The 21,228-nt window shown below is 51.1% G+C and overlaps 7 protein-coding genes across 7 annotated transcripts; 3 read left to right on the top strand and 4 right to left on the bottom strand.

Moving 5' to 3' along the window:
* Positions 1-5: 5 nt before the first annotated feature.
* Positions 6-7,116, top strand: COCSUDRAFT_58410 (hypothetical protein; the record flags this gene model as incomplete). Its single annotated transcript, XM_005644154.1, has 12 exons — positions 6-53; positions 83-219; positions 482-665; positions 3,801-4,045; positions 4,352-4,409; positions 4,526-4,673; positions 5,006-5,161; positions 5,284-5,748; positions 5,885-6,107; positions 6,209-6,345; positions 6,449-6,577; positions 6,884-7,116. 12 exons carry the CDS (start codon positions 6-8, stop codon positions 7,114-7,116), a joined length of 2,163 nt encoding a protein of 720 aa, XP_005644211.1.
* Positions 7,117-8,855: 1,739 nt separating this feature from the next.
* COCSUDRAFT_58411 (hypothetical protein) lies at positions 8,856-9,536 on the bottom strand (the record flags this gene model as incomplete). The annotated part of the gene is made up of 3 exons (XM_005644155.1): positions 8,856-8,971; positions 9,109-9,295; positions 9,513-9,536. The coding sequence occupies 3 exons, from the start codon at positions 9,534-9,536 to the stop codon at positions 8,856-8,858; spliced, it is 327 nt and encodes a 108-aa protein (XP_005644212.1).
* A 1,289-nt stretch (positions 9,537-10,825) lies between these two features.
* On the top strand, positions 10,826-13,563 carry COCSUDRAFT_54576 (hypothetical protein). Its single transcript, XM_005644156.1, has 5 exons — positions 10,826-10,995; positions 11,098-11,752; positions 12,020-12,170; positions 12,527-12,850; positions 12,956-13,563. The coding sequence occupies exons 2-4, from the start codon at positions 11,600-11,602 to the stop codon at positions 12,646-12,648; spliced, it is 426 nt and encodes a 141-aa protein (XP_005644213.1). The 5' UTR covers positions 10,826-10,995; positions 11,098-11,599; the 3' UTR covers positions 12,649-12,850; positions 12,956-13,563.
* Positions 13,564-14,373: 810 nt separating this feature from the next.
* On the bottom strand, positions 14,374-15,247 carry COCSUDRAFT_34203 (hypothetical protein). The gene has a single exon (XM_005644157.1). The coding sequence runs from the start codon at positions 14,730-14,732 to the stop codon at positions 14,520-14,522; it is 213 nt and encodes a 70-aa protein (XP_005644214.1). The 5' UTR covers positions 14,733-15,247; the 3' UTR covers positions 14,374-14,519.
* Positions 15,248-15,411: 164 nt separating this feature from the next.
* Positions 15,412-16,493, bottom strand: COCSUDRAFT_54579 (hypothetical protein). The gene is made up of 3 exons (XM_005644158.1): positions 16,316-16,493; positions 15,931-16,193; positions 15,412-15,764 (listed from the first exon to the last, which is right to left on the bottom strand). The coding sequence occupies exons 1-3, from the start codon at positions 16,335-16,337 to the stop codon at positions 15,606-15,608; spliced, it is 444 nt and encodes a 147-aa protein (XP_005644215.1). The 5' UTR covers positions 16,338-16,493; the 3' UTR covers positions 15,412-15,605.
* A 168-nt stretch (positions 16,494-16,661) lies between these two features.
* Positions 16,662-17,723, top strand: COCSUDRAFT_34205 (hypothetical protein). Its single transcript, XM_005644159.1, has 4 exons — positions 16,662-16,826; positions 16,924-17,008; positions 17,097-17,249; positions 17,391-17,723. Exons 1-4 carry the CDS (start codon positions 16,761-16,763, stop codon positions 17,393-17,395), a joined length of 309 nt encoding a protein of 102 aa, XP_005644216.1. The 5' UTR covers positions 16,662-16,760; the 3' UTR covers positions 17,396-17,723.
* A 1,205-nt stretch (positions 17,724-18,928) lies between these two features.
* Positions 18,929-20,559, bottom strand: COCSUDRAFT_58413 (hypothetical protein; the record flags this gene model as incomplete). The annotated part of the gene is made up of 5 exons (XM_005644160.1): positions 18,929-19,124; positions 19,228-19,469; positions 19,665-19,832; positions 20,199-20,330; positions 20,434-20,559. 5 exons carry the CDS (start codon positions 20,557-20,559, stop codon positions 18,929-18,931), a joined length of 864 nt encoding a protein of 287 aa, XP_005644217.1.
* Between the last annotated feature and the right edge of the window lie 669 nt (positions 20,560-21,228).

Raw genomic sequence — 21,228 nt, forward strand, 5'->3', positions numbered from 1 at the left:
GACGGATGGCGGCCGTGGAGCACGCGGTGGCATTCCTGGCGGACTACACGGATGTTGGCAGCGGCCATTTTCTGGCGCACAGATTGCGCAGGAGGCGTGGCTGCAGCTGGCGCTGCTGCTGCATCGCGGCCCTGACACCGCGCTCGGATCCGATGATGGCGGCCCGGCACCAGCTGTAGTCCAGCGCACGCGCTCAGCTGTGCTAACCTGCCTGCTCAGGTGTGTGCAGGCCTTTGAATGTGTCTCCCATGCCTCTCAATATCCCTTTTCTCTTACAGCATGTATCACATCTGTTGTTGAGGAAGCAGGTCCTGCCGAGTCCTCTCACTGGTATATGGTCCACGAGTCGGCTCATCCAGAAGATATCCCTAACCTGAAACCTTACACTTGCGACAAGACTCCGGGGAGGACCCAGGCCATGCCTGCAACGCGCCTCTGTCAATGTCATATTTTGCTGTGATGACACCTTTCGCCTGCGCAGGATCGCGTCGTCTTCCAGGAGCACTTCAGTCCTGGCGCATATCGTTGCAAAGGTGGCGGATGGTGTGGCCGTGCATGTGGCAGACACTAACTCTCTGGCCGAGCGCACAACAGCCTGTCAGCTGCTCCTTGGCCTGGCAAAGCTGGACGCCGATGCTGTGTGGCTGCTGCTATTCTGCATGCAAGTGAGGGAGTCGACAATTTCATCTGCAAATGATGGTCATTGCTGATACGCATCCTACTGTTGACATCAAGAGCTGACAATGTGTGTATTGCAGGGTCCTGTGAGGGGTGGCGGACAGATGCCCATTCCCTGCCCCTCAATCCTGCCTAACATGCGGAACATCTTGCCCATGAGACTAAAGCTGGGGAGCCAACCCACAGGCGAGGTTGCAGCTATAGAGGCTGTAATGAACCAGGTTGAACAGGGTCATGTTGCCTGGCACCACAGACTGTACAGCAAAAATTAGGCGTCTAGTTGAAAAAAATGGGTTGTACGTGGATTGACTTCATCTGTGAAGGCAGGATTCGAAAAGACAGCTGAGTAGTTTTACTGTGGTATTCTGAGATGGAGCATCCAATTGCAAATTGTTACAAATTGTTGCTAGTTCCTACATCTGAAGTTTGAAACAATCACAACAATCACGAAGACCAAGGTCTTACTTGTTTTAATGCAATAATAGGAGCTCTACTGTGTTCTCCAAGCTACATGCATGAAGAATCCATGCACTGGCATGCGATATTTACATTACATCCGGCATGTGGTGCTTGCACAAGGTTGCCCATTGGGACACTACACATTTGCTTGCACGCCTGCGCATGGCAATACATTCTTAGTCTCCAAAATAGTTTTCAGGCTACAATGCCCCAACACATCATGCCTACATCTTGTTGTCGCAATAAAATAGAGTATTTCACTTGAAAAGTGAAAAGTGCAAAGTGAAAAGTGCAAAGGCGCAGGAGGCCACCTGTTGGCGGTGGCAGCATCCTGTGATGGGCCTTTCTGATGACATCTTGATTGTTCTTTGAAATCCTTGCAGGCTGCCTGTTTCTGCCCAGAGCTGGATAGACACAGCGATAGGGACTCAATGTGCGTCCTTGGTCAAGAAGTGCTACCACAAGACCCTCTCCTGATGGTATGCTCTCGTCTTCATCAAGGAGAATCTGTGAGCAGGAAATCATTCTGTTATCCACCAATATAATCGTTGGCTGAGTAGAAGTGCCAAGATCCCCTGATATTAGTCGTGAGAAGCATCGTGAACGGCACAACGTGCAAGGCAGCCTACCAAGGAAAACGCCCTTATAATCTAGACCGTGAGTATGCATGTGGTATGTCTTTAGACAGGAAAGTCTGGGCATTCAATTCACGCACCTGTCCTTCCACGATCACTCCTCCGGGACTGATGATTTTCAGAGGCACAAAGTAATGGTCCGTGGGAAAGTTGGTGCCAGGAGATTTAGGGTCGGGGAAGCTAATCAATGCGCACAGCGTAAGTCCTGCTCTCTTTCCTGTTGCTTCATCCCTTTTCTCCGTGCCGACAACACCACTGTAAGGATCAGAAGGGACACGCAGTCTGTGGACCATCCGCCGGCTTCCCGGTTTTGTTTCTTTGCTGTAGGTCTCCAAGGTCGAATAATACAAACTTCCTGCAATAAAAATGCAAGATTGCCATCATACTGATAGCAAATCTCCCTTCAAGGTTGACACCTTTCAGCAGCAGAATAGCTTCCTACCGAATTGGGGGCGGACTTCGCAGGAGCTGCTCATCTTGTAGGCCGCCCAGGGCGACTCAACATACCAACATAGACAATCTCCTCAATTTTTTTCAATTTCAGAACTCTCTGCTCTCAGCATTAAAAGCATCGAGAAGTCACCCATCTTGGACGAATCGAATCGCAGACCGCCGCGCTCACAAACTCCTAGGGGGGGACCCGTGGGGGGGCCCAGAGTTATGGGGGCACATCTGGGATAACTGCTGGCGCGGGCAACATCATAACTCTTTGCGACTGGATTCTACGCCGGGCATTTTCGGCTAGGGACTTTATTTTTACCATTTATTTCTTTTCGGGCTAGTTTGGATTCCGGGGTGAGAGTTGGGGAGCTTAATTCTGGGCGCGATCACCGCTGTGCTTCTCCCTCGCAGCCTGTGTAGCCCAGAATCCCTGTATTCCAGCCGTAGTCTCACCCAGATCTTCAATTTATCGCTACAGTAAATGTCGCGACTCCTCTGGGGTGGGCTGCGAGCCTTGTGCTGCAGATCCACAGGTACAGCCAGTAGCAGAAGTCTTCAGACCTCAGCCCAGCTGCGAGCAAGTGCAGCGTACAGCCTGCAGGGATATGACAGCAGGGGAAGGCAGAACAGCAATGGGCAGCCAGGCAGAGCCCAAGCAGACAGCCAGGAGTTCATCAGATGGGGCAGTCTGTTTCCTGCGATCGCAACAGCTACATGCGCTGTCTTGCTGACGGAGCAAGCTGATTGCGCTGGGAATGATCCAAGCTCGTCGCAGAGCCGCTTGGGGGTAGGCTCACTCCTCCTGCGCATCCATCAGGTTGCAAGCTCCCACGTTCTAAAAGGGATGTACTTTTTTAGCATTGAAATGTTCTGGAATACCGCATGACCAACTTGAGCGCCTATGCTCAAGCTTTTAAATGATATATATGACTCTTTCTACGAAAGGAGAGCTCTGGTCTATTGGTTATTGAAAAGTCCTAGAGCACTTTGCGCAACCCATTGTAGTTGCTTGTAGTCGCTACGAGTCAGTACTAACACGAATTTATTTCTGGCACACAGGAAGAGAGTGTGCCTGAGGGCCACCCTCTCTCGCAATGGATGAATTCAGAGGCAAAATCCATGCTTGCCAGAAAAGCAAACGAGACCATTGATGAGAACAGATGGCCTAATTTCATAAGGACACCGCCCAGCTCCCTCTTTCATGGAAAGTCAGGGGTGAGAGCGGAGTTTCTGAGCGACTGCAAGGCCCTCTTCTGGTACCCAGAGTTCTTCTGGCCGCACTTGCAGACCAAGTGTCCACATTGCAAGAAAAAGCCTCAAGGGGACGGCTGGGGCAAAATCAGGAAGGTGGTTGGATTGCGCACCAGCTACTTTGTGAAGGCCAAGAAGTACCGCTGCATTGGCTGCCCTGGTATGTATTTTGGCCGCGCATGGTTGTGCTGCACCACAATAATCCCATTAGAATTGAACGTCATCCCATTAGAATTGAACATCACAGCGCTGTGGTATCAAAACTTCAACACCACATGCCTTCCCCTTGCATGAGGACACCTGTGACCATCATGTCTGTTGCATGCAGGTGGCTAGGCCAACAAAGGACAGAGCGGTGGCCAAGGGGTGGCAACATCCCAGTCTACTGATGACAAAGTGCTGGGGCAGCTACCTGAGTACATTGCAGAGCAGCTGCCAGTCATCTTCACAAGCAGAAGCTCTATTGACAAGGAGTTCTTGGACATCCTTAACTTTGATGTCATGCGCGGCGGCAGCTTTGCAGCGGCAGAAAGACGGATCCAGGCCGCCCTAAGGACGCAGCATGAGCGCAACCACCTCTTGTACCTGCAGCACCACCTGGCTCAGAACCCTCAGGCAGCTCCAGAAACATTTGGAGACAAGCCATTGGGGACCATGCCATCCAGACAATACCTCAGAACCGTTTGGCTTGACACTATGAGGCCCACAATTGACTTTTACCGCCGCTATATCAGCACTATCAGAGGCCGCTTTCTCACAATGGACCATACATTCAGATCAGCAAAGGCAATCAGAAACCCAGATCAGCAGCCCTTGTACAAGGCCATTCTCACGGTGATGAACGAGTACAGTCAGATCGCAGGGCAATGGTTCACACACACCTGCAGCCTTGAAGAAGTGCGGCCTGCACTGGAGCTCATTGCTTCAAGGTACCCTCCTGGACAGGTATGCATCTGCTGCTATTGACTGCACCTTCTCTGTCTCACCGTACGTACCCACTGCTAATATTCCTGCACATCCAGAAAAGATTGCTGAGGTCATGAGTGCCTTTATGGATGCAGGGGCCAGAGTACATCTGGGTGGATTATTCTCCAGTGTGTGGCAACCTGTTGAAGAAGATCTTCCCAACCGTCAAGATTGTGCTCGAGGACTCAACACATCTCATGCGCAGATACATGCGCACACTCACACCTGGCCATGCTTTGAACCGTAAGTCTCAGCTCCTTGGGAATGCAACAGATTTGCAGGCTTTGTGCGTGTGGTACAAGAACCTGACCTTTTCTTTGTGCATTTCAGAGGATTTCATGGCAGCTCTGAGCATGGCTGTCTTCACAATGCATGCACCTGACGTAGCAGCCCACAAGGATGCTCTGCTTCAAGGAGGGAAAAGCCAAGAGGCAATTGATGCCCTACCTCTTGCATACTTCAAAGACAGGTGCGCTGAGTCCATTTCCTGTACACCTGCCATCCTTGCATGCGTGCCTCTTAAATCTGCATGACAGTTACAATGTCCTCAGGCTGGTTTTGTGCTCATGCATCAGGTGTCGGCGCACCATCCCTCCTCCAGCCTGAGCATGAGCTCAACAAGGTTATGAACCGCATATGGGTGGACCATGCAGGGGTGAATCTGCTTACAGACAAAACACTTGAGGTCCATGAGTCCTCTCTCAAGCTGGTCAGAAGGGGTGCTGTATCAGGTGAGCTCTGCAGCTCTGGGAATTGAGGTTCAAACAAGCAATGCAGGACAGGCCGCATGCATGCGTTGCATGATCTTGTCACAGGCTTCCCTCGCACTAAACCATCTTTGGTGAATTTGCAGACCCCTTGCCAGTCTCACAGATGTACTTCCAGACCGCCGATGGAACCTACAAGGCGGTGAGAGGTTCGAGCAAGTTGGAGGGCTACCACCCGCATCTGCACAAAGTGCTTCCAGGGACAGGGTACTCGCCTGACCTGGGTGGCAGCCTCGTCATGCTCTTCAATGGCCAATGGTCCCTGGAGAGGGCCGATGACAATGATGTTGGACCCGCCTATGGCCACTCAGAGCCCTGGATTGTCAGCAGGTTGCATGCAGCAGTCGAGTCAGAATGGCAGTACAAGCTGCCAGAGTGCCTGCATGTACCAGACAGCAGTGAGGAGCAGTTCGGCTGCGACTACAAGCCACCTATGGCCTTGCTTGAAACCGCCAGGCTAGTGGAGGAGGAGCTCTTGTCTGATGCTGACTCAGATGAGGAAGACGAGGATGCTGCCATGGCAGCGCACACGCTCGCAACACACTTCACAGGTAAAACTTGTCACATGCAACTACCTTCTCACTGTGCCTGCCCATCTCTTTAACTTCAACCAAATGATGAATGTGGGCTCACTTGCTCAGTCCTGGTGTGTCAGGCCGCCCCTCTGCATCCGGTGGTGGTGGGCAGCAGCGACGCGGCAGCGGCAGCCGCGGTGGCTCTCGAGCCGTTGGTGGAGCACGCAGTGGCGGCAACTCCCAGCCTCACATGTCCTCTGCAGCACCGCTACCGTCGGTCGGGCCAGAGGGCCAGAGGACTACAGCAAGGACGTGGTCAGGACCTGGAAGTGGGTCTGCAATGAGAAACTCAAGATGGAGGGCAAGGTCTGCCACATCTGCGAGCAGGCCATCAGGTGATGCTCTCAGGTCATTCCATGAATGTCATTTCTTGCTAATTAATTATTCACTCTATTCTCAATCTCCTCCACCTTACACAGCCAAATGTGGGTTGCAGGCCGAATGAGCACATCCGGAGACCATGCACCTGCGTGGATCAACAGGAGAAGAAGAAGGGAGCAACGTGCTGCAGAGGATTTGGCGAGGGCTGGGTGCATGCTGGCTGCTACAATGTGCCAAGTCAGCCTGCTCAGGGTAAGATCAACGCCTATCAAGCTTGGTGCAAAGGCAGTGTGTGGCATGCAGCATTGGCCCTGACAAGATGTGGTCCTTACCAAGTCTATTTCTGCTTCCACAGCTGCGCCCAGGAGCTCGCAGCCACGGCGCGAGGCAGTGCTGCGTCGATCTCAACGGACAGCGCCTGCGCCCACCAGTGATGCCCAGCTCCTCATGGATTATCACTCCACCCCTGTGCAAAGCCCAACAGGTATAGCAGCCTCTCCCAAATCCTTGTTTTGATTTCGTGTGGACCGGCAAGGGATCGCAACAGTGGCAGCCTGGACTGATTGTGAATAACACACTCTCAAAATTGTGACAGGGGTTCAAGAGGAGAGGTCACGTACTCAGGTGGGAATCGCGACGCCAGTCAACCTCTGCACGCCGTCGCCAAACTCTCCCACATCTGGTAAGTCCAGCGTTCAGTTGCCCACTTGACCAGTAGGCTTTCCCAGCAACGTTAAAATTCTCCATTCATGTAATGCACAGACGGTCCTCATGCTACTATTCTTTGCAGGGGGTCGCAGCAAGCAGCGGGGAGCACGGCGGCTCAACACACACGTGGACAATGCCAGGGCAGTCACGACTGTGGCAGAGAGAAGCCTCTACTTTGAGCTTGCTTCACAACCTGATGTCAGGACAACCGGCGGCGCATTCAACTTCACTGTGATGGCTGCGCGATTCAATGCTGCTGTATTCACCCAGGTGATTACTTCTGGTGATTACTTGCCCAAAGTCCTCTCTGAGTAGGTCGACTTGCAATGATTCTGCTTTGCAGATTGATTGAAAGCAAGTTCTGAAGGCGATATTTTTTTTGATGCAGACGCAACAGTCGTCCCAGGGACTTCTGCTCCCAGACGAGATCTTGCACTGGAAGACACCCCAGATGTTGCAGAACCTTGAGGAGGAGCTGATGAAGCAGGCAAACCATCAGAGGGCACTTCAGATGTCAACGTATATGGCGATGGCAGCAACAAATCAGAACAGACCAGAGTCAGCCAGTCAGGCCAGCACCATGATGTCTGCGACTGCCGCTGCGAGCCGTGCCATGGCAGCAACCCAGGGTCCCTCCATGCCCCCCCTTCCAGAGCTGCCACAATGGCATCAAGCTGCAATCATGACCCAGTCCAGCCAAGATGCATCCAGGAAAAGAAGGCTGGAGCTCAGGCAGGATCGCACAACCAAGCGACAGCAGACTGGGAATCATGCAGCCTCTCAACCAGCGGCTCCAAGCAAAAACCCTGGGGGCAAAAACATCCCAAAGATGTGTGGAGCCTGTGGACAGCCAAGAAGTGGCCACCCAAAGGGATTATGCCCCACTCATTGCAGGGAATGCAAGGCCAGGAAGCAGATTGGCAGTGAGCAAGACAAATTGTGCCAGACATGCAAGGCAAAGGCAGCATGAGATCTGCAGGGCAGCTTAGTCAGCAGAATGACTCAGCAGCTGACTGGGAAGATGAGGATGTTTCATTTGGCAATTTTCTTTTCTTTTTCTTTCTCTTTTGTTGTACAAGCATGAGATCTTGATGGGGACACCACTGGTTTCTATTAACAAGGTGTAAAAATATGAAGCTTTTTTGAAAGGGCAGTGGTGGACACGCAAGTGCTCAGCACACTCGAGTGTGCTCAGGCAGTTTTGCCCTGACTTCTGCAACAGTTCTAGAGTTATGGGGTGCTTTCAGCACCCCCCCCTCACACCGCTACAGACCCGGGGGGGCCCCGGGATGCGGGGGGATTGGGAGGCATGGACGTTATTTGGTACTGCACCACTGTGTTCTCGAGTTCACAGAGGATTGCGTGCAGACACACAGGCTGGTTTAAGGCCCAAGCCGTCCACAGTCCATCAATTGTTCACTTTGCAGCAGTTCATTGATCGGCAGGGTCATGCCCACTAATGTTTCCTTGATTTCAAAGGGCGTATGATAGAGTGAACATAAGCTTGCTGTGGGAGGCCTTGCGGCGTCTGGGCATTGACGATTGAACACTCGCAGCCATTCAGTCCCTTTAATCCACGGTGGCAGTAAAATTGGTGACATGACGGGGAAGAGCGCTCTGGGACTTGTCTAAAGCAGGGTTGGCCTTGGAGACCCACTCTATTTTGCTTGTTTGCTGATGGCTTGCACAGTCTGCACAGATAACATATAGCTGCTCTTGAGTAGCAAGAGATCAATAACTTGTAGGAAAGAAAACTAGTCCAGCATGGACGCAAATACAAATCTGCGTTGTAACCAAGCTCTTGATGTTTAGCCTGCGCTTTCTTTTCGGCTGCTGCCTGGATCCGTTCAGCTACCTGCTTCTTAAAAAATGCAGCTCTAATCCTTTCTCGATGCTGCCGAGCCTGGACTTCCTTTCTTTTTTTTCTGGCCAACCGCTCCTCAATCCTCTCTCGAGCCTGCTTGCAAAAGGCCACACCTCGTCCCATTTTGTGCCAAATGAACGATATGCCACCGGCACAAAATGGAGATCAGCAGCAGACAATTGAGCCCACCTCAAGTCTTGTCATCCCTGCGAGCCTCCTGGCGCTTTGTCTGCTCTAGCTCATCCCATTCATCCTCCTCCCGTTTCCTCTTATGCTGCTCCATTTCCAAGTCAGCACTCGTCATGCCTGCCACCGTTCATTGATCAGCTTTGGGCAATTTCTCGAGAGGCACAGATGCACATAAGAAGCTGTACGCTGCTGGCAGTGCTGTGCATACCAGAGAGAAGCAGACACAGCTCCCTTTCTTGTCGCTGCTGCCGCACTGTCAATAGCACCATGCGACTCTGTGTCTCTGTGGGCATAAGGCCCCTTCTCTGGCCCCTCATCATCGAGGGTGCCTTTGCGCACAAAGTACACATTGTACAGCTCATCCTCGTCACCATGCTGCCCAGACGCTAGTCTGTCATACAGGCGCGCTTTGCGCTCCAACGCGGAATTCAGCCAGGCAAGCTACAGGCGTCGACTACATGCAGGAAGAGCTGGTGAGGGAAATTAGGACTTGGTCTCTGCCATTATTGTGAAAGACAGTCAGAATTGGCATTCTGGCGTCGCTATGGTGCAGTAATTTCCTTGATCTGTTCCCTTTCATGGCGATCTCGCTTCTGAACACCAGCATTCTTGTGCGCATGCTGTGACAGGTCAATGCCAGCAGTGCGCCTGGAGTTACGTGCAGCAGCAGCTGCTGGGTCATCTTTAGCCAGCTGAGCCTCCTGCTGCCCCTTGTATAGTGCTGATTTGAGATCCAAGATGCCCGCAGCTCCCACCCCTACTGGTTCAGCAGACTTGACTGAGCGTAACGGGTCGTATCAATTTCCTCACCAGTAGATCCTCAATTTGACAATCTAATGGTTCACACTCATCACTGCCTTCGATCATGAGTCTAATCCTGAGCTGTACCGAGCTCTAGCCAGCCAGCCTAGAAGTTCCCTTCCCGTCTCAGGGGTAGGGTGAGCCTCTGACCTGCTTGCTGATTCCTTTGGTACTATGCGATTATTCCAAACGTGTGGGATGTCTGTTGTGTTGACGGTACGTTTGTTTATTGTAATGAAGTGAAGTGAAGTGAAGTGAAATCATCGTTTGGCTGATCACTGCTCTGTCAGAGCACATACGGCTTCGGGACGTCAGCTTATAATGAACAGATTGACCAATTGCCTTCTGATTTCCTGTGAAATCTGTAATGTTACCTCAAATCAAATTGGCTTCGCAATTGATGCAAAACATAGTGGCCACCCCTGGGTGGACCAGCTTCCCCACGTTCATCTCAGGATATAGGAATTCCTCCCTGACTTTCATTCATAATATAATATGCGAATCAGTACAGGATATAGTAGGCTTGTTGCGTGAAATTTCGCACCTTGCCGACCAAGCTTCAATCTTCTCCATTAATATTATTGGGCTCTGGCCGGGAGGATCTCAAGCATCAAGTCTTGTGCCTCTTCAGAAACGGACATGGTTAAAAATGACATCAAGAAGGCTGCAATGTTATAGATCGAACAATTTACGCTTGAAAGATCATGCGCCCTTATGTCAGCTTGCAGCCTGCTCCAGACCTGCTTTGTCCTGCCAGTGTACGTGTACTGCCTGAGCCCTAGGGCCTGCTATGTTACAGCCACGCTGCGACATCACAGTACTCAGTGGCATTCCTATTGATTGGTCCTCACTGGTGCAGGTTATTACTCTCTCAGTGCCTATTCGTGCATAAGTCTTGGACAGAGGCCTGACGTGGCTTGCAACACAGGTTTTTCCTCGAAGTTCTGCAGGCTCTGCAACATCAGCTCTCTGCTCGCGGCTCAAAGCTGTAATGTGCTGTCAGCAGTTCTGGAAAAGTGACACCTGCGCTGGTCCGTGGCCTGGCTGGGCAGGTCTCCCATGTTGATCTGTACCACTAGTACTACCTCCAAATCAGGCGGCACTCAGTTGAGGAAGAAGACGCCGTTGCTGATGCATACCAGTCTGCCTGCAAGGAGACACAGCTGACCTCAGACGTCCACGAGTTTCGGGTTCACACACTGTACCATCCCCATGATGCTTTGGCAGCTTTGAAAACGCACGCCAGAAAAGCCAGCTCTCCAGCGCTAACATCGACAGATGGTAATGACAGCCAGGCGCTTTACACGGATGTACCGCATGTGACGATTACCTTTAATTAGGTGAGCTGCTTCGCAGTCTTTATTGGCATGATGTCATCAACTTTTCAGACGGTCAAAAGATTCTAGTGCAGAGACACCACTGAGCTTGTTCTACTCTCGCAGGCGGTGGAGAGTCATGGCTGTGTCCGTGAACCCCTGCCTGCTCCAGATGAGATGCCGCCTTTCCCAGACAGCATCCCTGCAGCGGCCCCTCTGCCATAGGACGTCAGGAGCCCGTTTAAGTCAGCTGGAGCAGAAATTGTCCTGGCTGCACTGGAGCAGCTGACAGCATGCACAGATTTGGCCAGCGATGTCAGGCACCCTCACTCTCCCATTCGCCTTGATGGTGGCGAAACGGGGGACCTCAAGCGTCTGCGCCACTCTCTCTATGGCAGCTGTAATACTGGCCCAACAGATACAGTCGAGCCAGCGCAAGTTTCAGAGCATCATTAGATGAAGGCGCCAGCACTGGCAAGACAGAAGAAGATACAGCTGCACCAGTGACATCCACTGGGAGCGCGCCGGAGGGCTAGCCAGGGGAGAGACCTGGATCTAGAAATAATCAGGGGCGCTGGAGGGGACCCCATTGGCTTTGGCGCCGACCAACACCTTCAAGGACACGCGCATGATGGCAGGGGGTATGAACAACAGCGCCAAGCTCAGCGCGTATTTGATGGCTGGGTGTCTCTTGCCGCGCATGGTGTATGCAAAGTTACAGAAAGCGAGGCACCTAATGGCAGAGACAGCCGTCCTGGCTCATCATGCATCTGACCAACAGGCAGGCATACACCCCTATACGCTTGCGCAGATGCCAGATCCCCATTCAGATACCAGCTTGTTGATTGTTGTCAGCAATGTTCATCACAGCAAAATGCGGTGCATGAACCCAATTGAGAACAGGCTGACACCACAGCACATCATGCAAGGGCAAGAACGCGACAACCTGTTCATCATAAGTCCAGATGAGGTAGTGGCTGACCCCAGTGCCATTTGTGCAAGGTTTAGCAATGTCAACCACTGGGCTGACGCATTGGCGCCTGTGCAGGCTGAAGGTGAGCAAGAATGGGTTTGCGGGCCAAGCGTTGGGCGAGTCGTGCGCCGGCCGCTGCGAGGCGCCGCCGGGCGCCATCGCAGATGCAGTCAACGCCCTCATGGATGCGCTCCACTTTCCAGCCGCCGCCACCATCAACTCCCAGGTAACCGCTCCTCCCTCCTCCCTCAGTGCCACAAAATTTTTTCTCCTATGCTGATTGACAGATGTTCCATTGGGGGCAAGCTTCCATATTGGAGCTGGAGCAGCAAGAGGGCATCCGCGGGGAGCCAAGACAGTGGCGACAGAGCGATGAGGAGCTCCTGCGCTGGTGCCAAGGGCGCAAAGGCTTCCCATTCGTGGATGCATGCATGCGCGAGCTGGCCGCCAACGGTTACATGAGGCATCTCAGCAAATTTGTGCTTACTTTCCAAAAGCTTTCTATTCTTGTTGATGTGCCTGCAGAGCATAAAGATTCATTAAGACCATTTATACAAGCGATTGAGCCTTTTTTGTGCGCAGGCAATGGGGCACAAACTGGCAGGTTGGAGCTGCGCGGTTTGAGACATTCTGGTGGACCATCACTGGGCGGTGAACACAGTAAACTGGGCAAACTTTGCTGGGGTGGGAAACGATCCCCGTGACCGTATCTCACCCCACTGTCAGGGAATGACCTACAATTCAGAAGCGCAGCACACCAAGAACTGGGTGCCTAAGCATCATTAGTCTTCCAGGGGATTTTGCGCACAGGCTCTGGGAATTGAAAAAGGGTGCTGCAGAGGCGTGTGGCTTTGCCCTATGCGGGGACTATGTGCCTTCCTTGCTGATGCGTCAACACAGATTGCGGTGAATTACGGCATAAAGTAGTGTAGTGCAAGTCATTATTTCCCCAGAACTGCTTCATTGCTCCCTGTATTTGTACAATATTCACTCATATCGTGCTGTGCGCAGGCATGCCTTCATGAGCTTCAGCTGCATAATGTACTACAATGTTAGAAAGGCTAGTTCCAGTTTTTGTGTCCTTTGCCAGAAAGTGCAGATCCTCAAATCATTGATATCTCCTTTAGCAAGGTCCTAACGTCTCTTATGAACACCCAGACATCCTTGGAGTTCCATGCATGCGCACACAGTTTGCAAGATAACGACAGCCAGTACTGTCACTAGTGTCACTACGGTAGCACGGTGTGCTATGCACATTAGTGTACATGTACAGGCAATTCAACTTATCACTTGCTTGCCATGTTTCAGGGAAATATTGGGCTTACGACGGATACAGGACATTTTGATGTGATTTAGCGCATCTGCTACTGCGACATACAGGATTGGGGGTTATGCTTCTTAAATCCTCCTCTTGCCAAACCAATGAGGGTGGGATCCACGTGGACGATGTGCACAATGTTTATCAAGATGTTTCCTGAGATAGTACTTCATAGCTGCGGTGCCCAGATATAAGGTAGCATTGCTTCACTTGAAATTTTCTTTGTAAGACTTGAAGCCTGCGACTGCAGCCTCTTCGTCTTCATTGGATGGTGTTGCCAATGCTGCTTCCCATGCGGCATCCCACTCTTTGCGCTCTTCCTCAGAAGGCCCTGCAAGGAACTAGCAAAGTCTAAGCAGGAAGGCACAGGATTGGCACATTATCTGCAGCATGCGCTGTTGTAAGACCGGCAACAGGAATCAGCACCATACTTGGGCCGATGCATGGTGTGCCAGGAAACTGGGCCTTCTGGCGCGCAACATACCCCTTCCACCAGTCTTCATCCTGCGTTGCATGAAAGATCAAGCAGTAAAGCGTAACACAGATTCCTGAAAGAGAAGAACCATACAGCCATATCGGTGAAAACGGTACGAGCGCATCAAACTTACATAAATGCCTTCCTTTGGAAACCCTGGATCTTCATCAGCTCCATGGGTGGCAGCTGTCTTTGAAGGAACAGGATCCTTTCCTCTCAAGATCCTGAAAGCGCCCTTTGCCTTCGCCTTGAACTTCTCAAAACTTCCTGGCTGCAAGCAGAAAACCACTGGTGAGGGTCGCAATCAAGAGAGATATAAAGACAGGGAAAGAATCTGCAAAATAGGAATGTTACTCACCGGATCCGGTGATCCAGAGCTGGTTCCTCTTGACATCATTTCCTTTGTGTATGTTTCCCTAGAGAATACGCAAAAATACCTGTTGTACTGAACTATGATCCAACGATATCGCGTGCACAGTCCAACTTTCCCATGAGCAAAAGAATAAAGTTCAAGCAAGGGGCAAACCCTACCCAGACGAAAGGTGATAACAGAGGGGGACTGCTTTTTGGGATCACAATCACGCAATCTGTTCCAGAGGTATGCAGACAAGGCAGAGCGGGCGCCAGGAGATAGAAGGAAGGGCTGCCTCGCAAGTGCATGTCATGCAACAACAACAAAATGATTCCCCGGCCCAGGAGCACTAGATGACCTTACTGCATACTTGCATACAAGCCTTGAGTGTGGCTAGGTGAGGGTTAGGGGCACACAGGCAGGCGTGAGGTCAGCCCCAGGCGGCAAGCAGCGTGGCCGCGAATGCAGTCAATTCCTGGGCCGGAGCAGAAGTGATACGGAGGGCCAATCCCAGTGGAAAGGCAGCAGAGTATAGATGGAGGTGCAGGATATCAAGAGCAGGCAAGGGAAAAAACCATGGTGGAGCGGCAGGAAATAATCGCTGGAGGGCAGCCTGACATGATGTGGAGCAATGCAGGAGCATTTGAACAGACAAAAATAATACAATGCCTAGCAGCCTGACCATTTACAAAGCACGGCAGCCAGCAGTATGTCCGCAGATATGTCTAGACCCAAGCTAACGTCCCAAACTAGGTACTTTAAAGAAATTTCTCGACTTTGTTTCTTTGAGGCTCAGAGAGAAGAGAGAGGGAATTGACGTGATATGGAAATTTTAGCAATTGGTACTTAGTCATCTCTGTGCAGCACAAGAATTCCATATGCCATAGAGGTATTTCCAGGCTGAGCAGCTAGCTGCTGGTTGCCTGACACATATGGGTGCAGGCTGGGGCATGATCTACATGTGGGAAACACCTGAATCCAAGGACGATGATGTGTGCGGCTGATTAAGGGCAGAGGCGGGACGTAATGTGTTTGCAAGTAAGTGGCCTTCCTGAGTCCTCCGAGGAGTACCTACCTATGGAGAGTAAGCACACTGAGCTTGAATGAAGATTTAGTAGCATCTGATTCTGTCTAGAACCTGTATAAATAGACAAAGCTACTCAGTGAAGCTGCAACAACCATAGTTGCACGACACGGCTGGTCAAAATGTGGACATGTGCCAGGTGTCGTGCAACTATGGCAACACCTGTGGTACCTGCTCTAGTTCTTCTAGCCCCATGTGCCAGCAGCCCTGATCACGACAGGCTTTATTGCAAGGTGGTGACAATAGCAACTTTTACAGACTTCAGCTGCTGCAGCTGCACATGCGCAATTCTGATGTGATTTTGTACCGCATCAGCTTCTGGGATTATTCTCAGGACAAGTGTCCCCTAAATGCAGTTTTGTCAGACACTCTCATTCAGCAGGTTTGCATATGCAATGCCAGCCAGACATCTTGTCAATTCATCAGGCAACATCACAGCAGGGTTCCACCCAGATGCGCGAGGACCAGTGCCTGCAAGTCCTGCAACTGCTTGGGTGTCACTGACTTGGGGTTCCCAACCTCATCGGTATAGGGCGTCAGTAGCCGCTGTGCATCCGACCACCGTAGCTTGGATATCAGTGCATATGATTCCTGCAGAAAACGAAAGAAATGTCAAGACAAAAGAGTCTTCCCATTGCCAAATTCACAGCTCTTAGACCACACCTGGGAAAACTTTCAGGTGATGCTAGAATAGCCCTGTGCTGGAAGGTGTCCATTTGCAATGGCATGGCAGTGTCACAGATATGTTTCAGCTTACCTCTTTGAGCTTCATCACTTTTGGACTTGGCATCATCTTCTTTGATGTCAAAGGAACTGTCAAGTAGCGGAGACTGCAAGGGCTAGCCTTGACAACGACAACTGGTCTTGTAGGTTGTGCTACAGTGCCGTTATTTCCTTGTTCGTGGTCAATCTTGCTGCTAATGCGGCACCCGTCGTGGCTGGGAACAGTGCACCCCTGTGTGATATAGTTGTCGCCTTGTATTTTACTGTAAGATTCGTTGTCAGCTCTGGCAACAGAACCTGCAAATCGTAAATTGTCGGTATGCAAGTAAGAAGCCCAAGGAGACCATCACTGGATGAAAGTTGATCCCTTCGTAGATGGGCAAGATTTATCGTCCAAGGACATTGTTGCGTTCACACACCTTCAGGGATCGGATGATTCATTGCAGCACACTCTCAGAATGGCTCAAGACAAGTTGGTATGACCATCAGGACACTGACACATGACCCAATACTCATGGCAAAACCATGCGATCTGCAGTATTTTGGGCAGAGCACAGACATCTGTGCCGTGCACAGTACACGAGTCTAGTACCTTGCATGAACAACAGTACGATAGGTCCTAGATCAGCTCTTGCTGCAAGCCCTGCAGCAGAAGCACGTGCAGTAGCCCTATATATATACGTAGGGTATATATAGGGGTACTCACTAGTAAGGACATGCGGGTCCCAAGAATCAACGTTGTTTGTTCAAACAACAGTGCCTTCCCGCAGACGAGTCAGGAAGTTCTCCCTCGGAATCCAAGCGTTTCGGAAATTTGGAAGTCTTGTATTTTGCTAAAATTCCACCAGTATCCATCGACCTCCAATGACGGGTGGGTCTCTCAGACAGCGAATCCAGAAGCTCAAGGATTTCATCACGGAGCCCACAAGTGTAAGTTACTCCAAATAGATGAAAATCTGTTATTTTCTAAAGGCCCTAGTCGCTCACAAGTGCAGCTTTTGGATGCCTTGCCTGACTGTGTGTTCAGGATCCGGAAGAAGACTTCTGGAATAAACATTACTCGAAGAACCGAAAGAGACTCGAGAGCCGAAACATTCTCGTCATTGGCCCAAGTATGTGGTTGAATCGGCAAAATTTCTTCCCACTCTGTGTCTGCCTCAATCCTTCTGCAGCTGCTTCTCACACAAGTGTTGCTGACAGATCCAACGCCACAGCAGATGGAGGAGTACCGCAAAAGGGAGGTGTACAACTCCGTTCCAGATCAGGAGCAATTCGGAAGGTATATCGATCGAAGTGATGAAGAGGAGACCGCTCCCAAAAAAAGGTTCACAGTGTGTGGAGTCCCTCTGGCAGGCAAGGAATCACTCTCTAGGTGCCCGATCTCTTTACAACGCATGCCACTGGCCATAAAATTGCTGCAAGGGAGTGAAAGAAATTCTGCCAAAAATTTGAAGCCAAGTCATTACATTCCACACGTGTGTGTGAACTGAGCAGGTTGAAGCTCTACTACTTCATGCATGAAGATGATGCCGTGTGTATAAGACACCTGGTGGCCTAGGTGAGGCAATGCTCAGCAATGTGAGTTGTAAGCAGTCCACTGTCCATAGCCGGCAGAATGAACGTCATAGTCAAGCAGAACATGGGGTGTCAGGTCACTAAGGGTTGTCCATGCTGCGACTGTGAATAGCTGAATGAATCATTTCAAACATCAGAAATGTTTGGGCCTGGCAGTGGTATAGTTAGTTTCAGTATTGCCTTCCAACAGCCCGTGTTGAGAACATTTTGGAGCCCACGTGGTGCACCTGCAGTGCAGATTTGCTGCAATGGAAAAAAAAATGCAAACACAAACATGACACCCTCACAGCATTTGCAATTGCCTTGGTTACACGCTCACAAAAGCATAGAGTGCTCTTGAGCTTCCTTGCAAAACCAAAGGATTGGAATACATTGTTTGTTAATGGGTCACAGCGCAGTCCCTATATAGAAGAAAAAGGATTGAGAATTTCAAATTATGGAACGAGAGGTATGTCATCCCCACCAAATATCCTGATGTCACGAACACCGATGGCACAGCGCTGGGAAATATTTGATGAAAGCCAGAACACAGGGCTCAAGCCTATCCTATGAGGAGGTGAAGGGTTGGTAAGAACGCTACAACGAAGATCCGCAATCCACAGGAGACTGCGCACACCGCAGGACAAAGCCCTGCTTAGACAAGAAGCTTCGTGAAGCCACGCCACCTAAAGTCCAGCACCCATTCCTGAGCGTGCCTTGCAACAAGGGCATCCATCGATGCCTGCTTGAATGCTAGACCAGATCAGATGGCATGCAAGTCAAATCATCAAGCAAGAAGAGAATTCACTTAAGGTGCACTGTGCGTTGTGGTGTGCCATGATCCCGCTGCATCTGGTATGCTCTGTGGACCATGTAGTGCAACAGCTGCATGATTGTGGGAGCCTCTGCTGACCTGGCGAAGGGCTGCAAGTATGCAGCACCGCTGGCTGCTCATGCGAGCGCCAGAATAAAATAATGATTCCCCCAATTCCGATTCGAGTCTGTGCCACTCTGCGACATCTTGCTCTCTTCCAAAGTTTGGCACATTCTCATCTGCTAACGCATATCATTCACCTGTGAGCAGGATATCAAACTGCTCGCGCTCCTCAGCAGCATCTGCACTCTCTATCGTCTTTGCCCGCTCGCAATTAAGGCATTTGTCTCATCGGGCCTCACGATGATGTTGGCGGCCCTCACGGGGGTGCTCACCAATGTGCGTCCACGTTTTGTAGCCTGCCCAAATCCAGATCGAAGTGTAGAAAGCACTTCGGAGCACCAGCGAATTCACATAGCAATTGAGGTTGAAATACAAAGGCATTTTTGATGGGGTTCATGTGCGTACCACTCTACTTGGCAGCCGCTCATCATGGTTGGCAACATAGCACAGTACGACAACCTTCATAACAGGGCACTGTCTGGCTCATTTTAAATGCAATGTCGCAGTCACGCAAGAGTCTGCTCAGCAGTGTTCCCAACTTTTACCTCTGCCGACCCTTGACATGAGCCGCTGCCAGGAAGATGCTGCCACCGCCCCAGGTCCGTCCTAGCTCCAGCAGATCCACCACACAGTCCAGGTCGGCCAGCCTCTCCAGAAAAGAGGGTCCCCGGAAGTAGGGCGCCACGTCGCACTTGTCCACATCCCCTGCCTTGATGGCGCACTCCACATTCATGTACCTACGAGCAAACAAAATGCTGTATCGCCGAATATGGGAGACAGTCTCTTCCATGAAATGCTGGGAGAACCTGCATGCGCAGAAGGGCATTGACAGAAGCGCACCAACCAAGCATAAATGGACTGCTTTCTGTGTGGGCGAGGGCCATGCTGAGGTTCAGCTCATCGATGGGCACCAGAGACGGGTCAAGAAGTCGGCTGCCGCTGCTGCTGGTCAACTCAGCGCTTTGTCGTTTTGCCTTTTGTCGCTGCCTCTTCCCAGCCCTCGGTTCACGATCCTTGTCGTTCCTGCGCTTCCTCTCCGGCACCTCTTCCTTCTCCAAGCGTAGCACCTCGCTCTCCGTCATCTTCGTGCGGGCCGGTCACGTTCTTGAAACAGAGGATGCCAGTCTCCTAGAGGACCGCTGAGGAGGGAAAACTCGCAGTGAACAGCCGCCTGACCTAAGGTGTGGGTTTTCATGCGCCTCAAAAACAGTATACATTGTCTGCTTTGTGCGCTGGGGCTTGCCGTGCGTATCCTGCATCTCTTGCTCCCTGTGCACCATGTGGTACAGCAGCATTATGATGGTGGGGTCTGTGGCTGTGCTGTGGAAAGCTCTGGTGCAGCGCAGCAAATTCTGCTGCTCGGGCATGCGCCAGAAGATTACGGTGCTGTCAAAGCCCGTCAAGAAGCCATGCCAGCTTTCATATGCGTCCAGGTATGTGGACACCTGCAGATCTAGATGCACACTTGACTTTATCCACTGAAGCAGCCACATGACGCCAGAGTGCACCAGGTCAACAGAAGGGCAGGACGCACACCTGGTCGACGTAGTGTTTGATGCAGAGGTTTCAGTCGTGATAAGCTGCCTCCACGCTGACACAGAGAAGAAATTTGAGCAAATGTTCCCTCTTGCCTTCCCCAACTGGGCTATTTTGTTGAATCCACCTGATATCGCGGAATAAGCCCAAGTGAGTGGGAGCCTGCGATCACAGATTGTCTGGATCAAGGTCCTTCTCCCAGGTCTTTCTATTTGGGCAAGAACGTGCAGGATCACATATTGATTATAATCAGCGGTTCCCAAGGTCGATGGCACCTGCACCTGCTGTCTTCCTGTTGGAGTGACCGTGGCACCCGTGTTGAGGCCTTCCCTTTGGCAAATGGAATTCAAAGCCACCAGGAAAGCCACATAGAAGGCAGAATTGCTCGCCGCCTCCCCCAATGTGATCTGCACAAGCAGGGAACCATCAAGTTAGTACTAATTGGATGAGTTACTGTAAACTTGTCCTGTACTCGTAATGCTGAACGATGTGTAGCAAACATGTCTGCACAGACGCCTCCAAGCATGTTGTCTGGCACAGCCTGGCAGTCAGCAGGGGACCTGTGTCTTCCCCCAGACATTTGTAGCGCGCAAGAGCTCTGCTCTCAAAGCTGTCGTCCTCCACCAGGCCGACCATACTCGTGACGTAACTGGATGCCGTTTTGCTCTCCGCATAGGGGGTGATTAAGGTCAACTTTGGTGCGGCTGTAGCAAGGACTGCTTCCTTGGGGGCATCAAGTCATCAAGGTGTTGGATCGCTTTACCTTTCTACTGCGCTAATTTAATCGTAATCAAACAATGCCACATATTCTGCTTGATTTGCTAGAATCTCTTGGGGCAATATTGTGATGTATGTTGCACAGGCAGCAGGCTTGTTCTTTAAGGGGAATGAAATTTTCCTTTACGAACGACGAAGGTGATGAATATATCGTGCAGTATCCCATACTGATAAAAATCTCTGCTGTTGTGTACACTACTTGAGTCTCTCAGATATTTTATTGTGAATTTTTTCTTGCAAACCCAGAATGTGACATGCAGGGCATGGATACCGGAGGGTGAAGGCGAATTTGCACATGTGTCAGAGCATACAGTGTGACCAGCAGTGCAGCGCTGGGACAGCCAAACTTTTCCTTGCACAAATTCATGCTAGTGACTCAGTATGGGACAGCCTGCTTCAAGTTTAGAACGAGGGATTCAACTTTGGCTTCAAGACACTCATGCAAGCTTTAATACATGGACACAAGCACACAAGCTCGCATGCCTGTAGCTTGAGTGCGTCCCTGTCACATGGACGGTCCCCCGTTCA

This window comes from Coccomyxa subellipsoidea (assembly GCF_000258705.1).
Source record: "Coccomyxa subellipsoidea C-169, whole genome shotgun sequence".
Taxonomy (NCBI): Eukaryota; Viridiplantae; Chlorophyta; class Trebouxiophyceae; family Coccomyxaceae; genus Coccomyxa; species Coccomyxa subellipsoidea.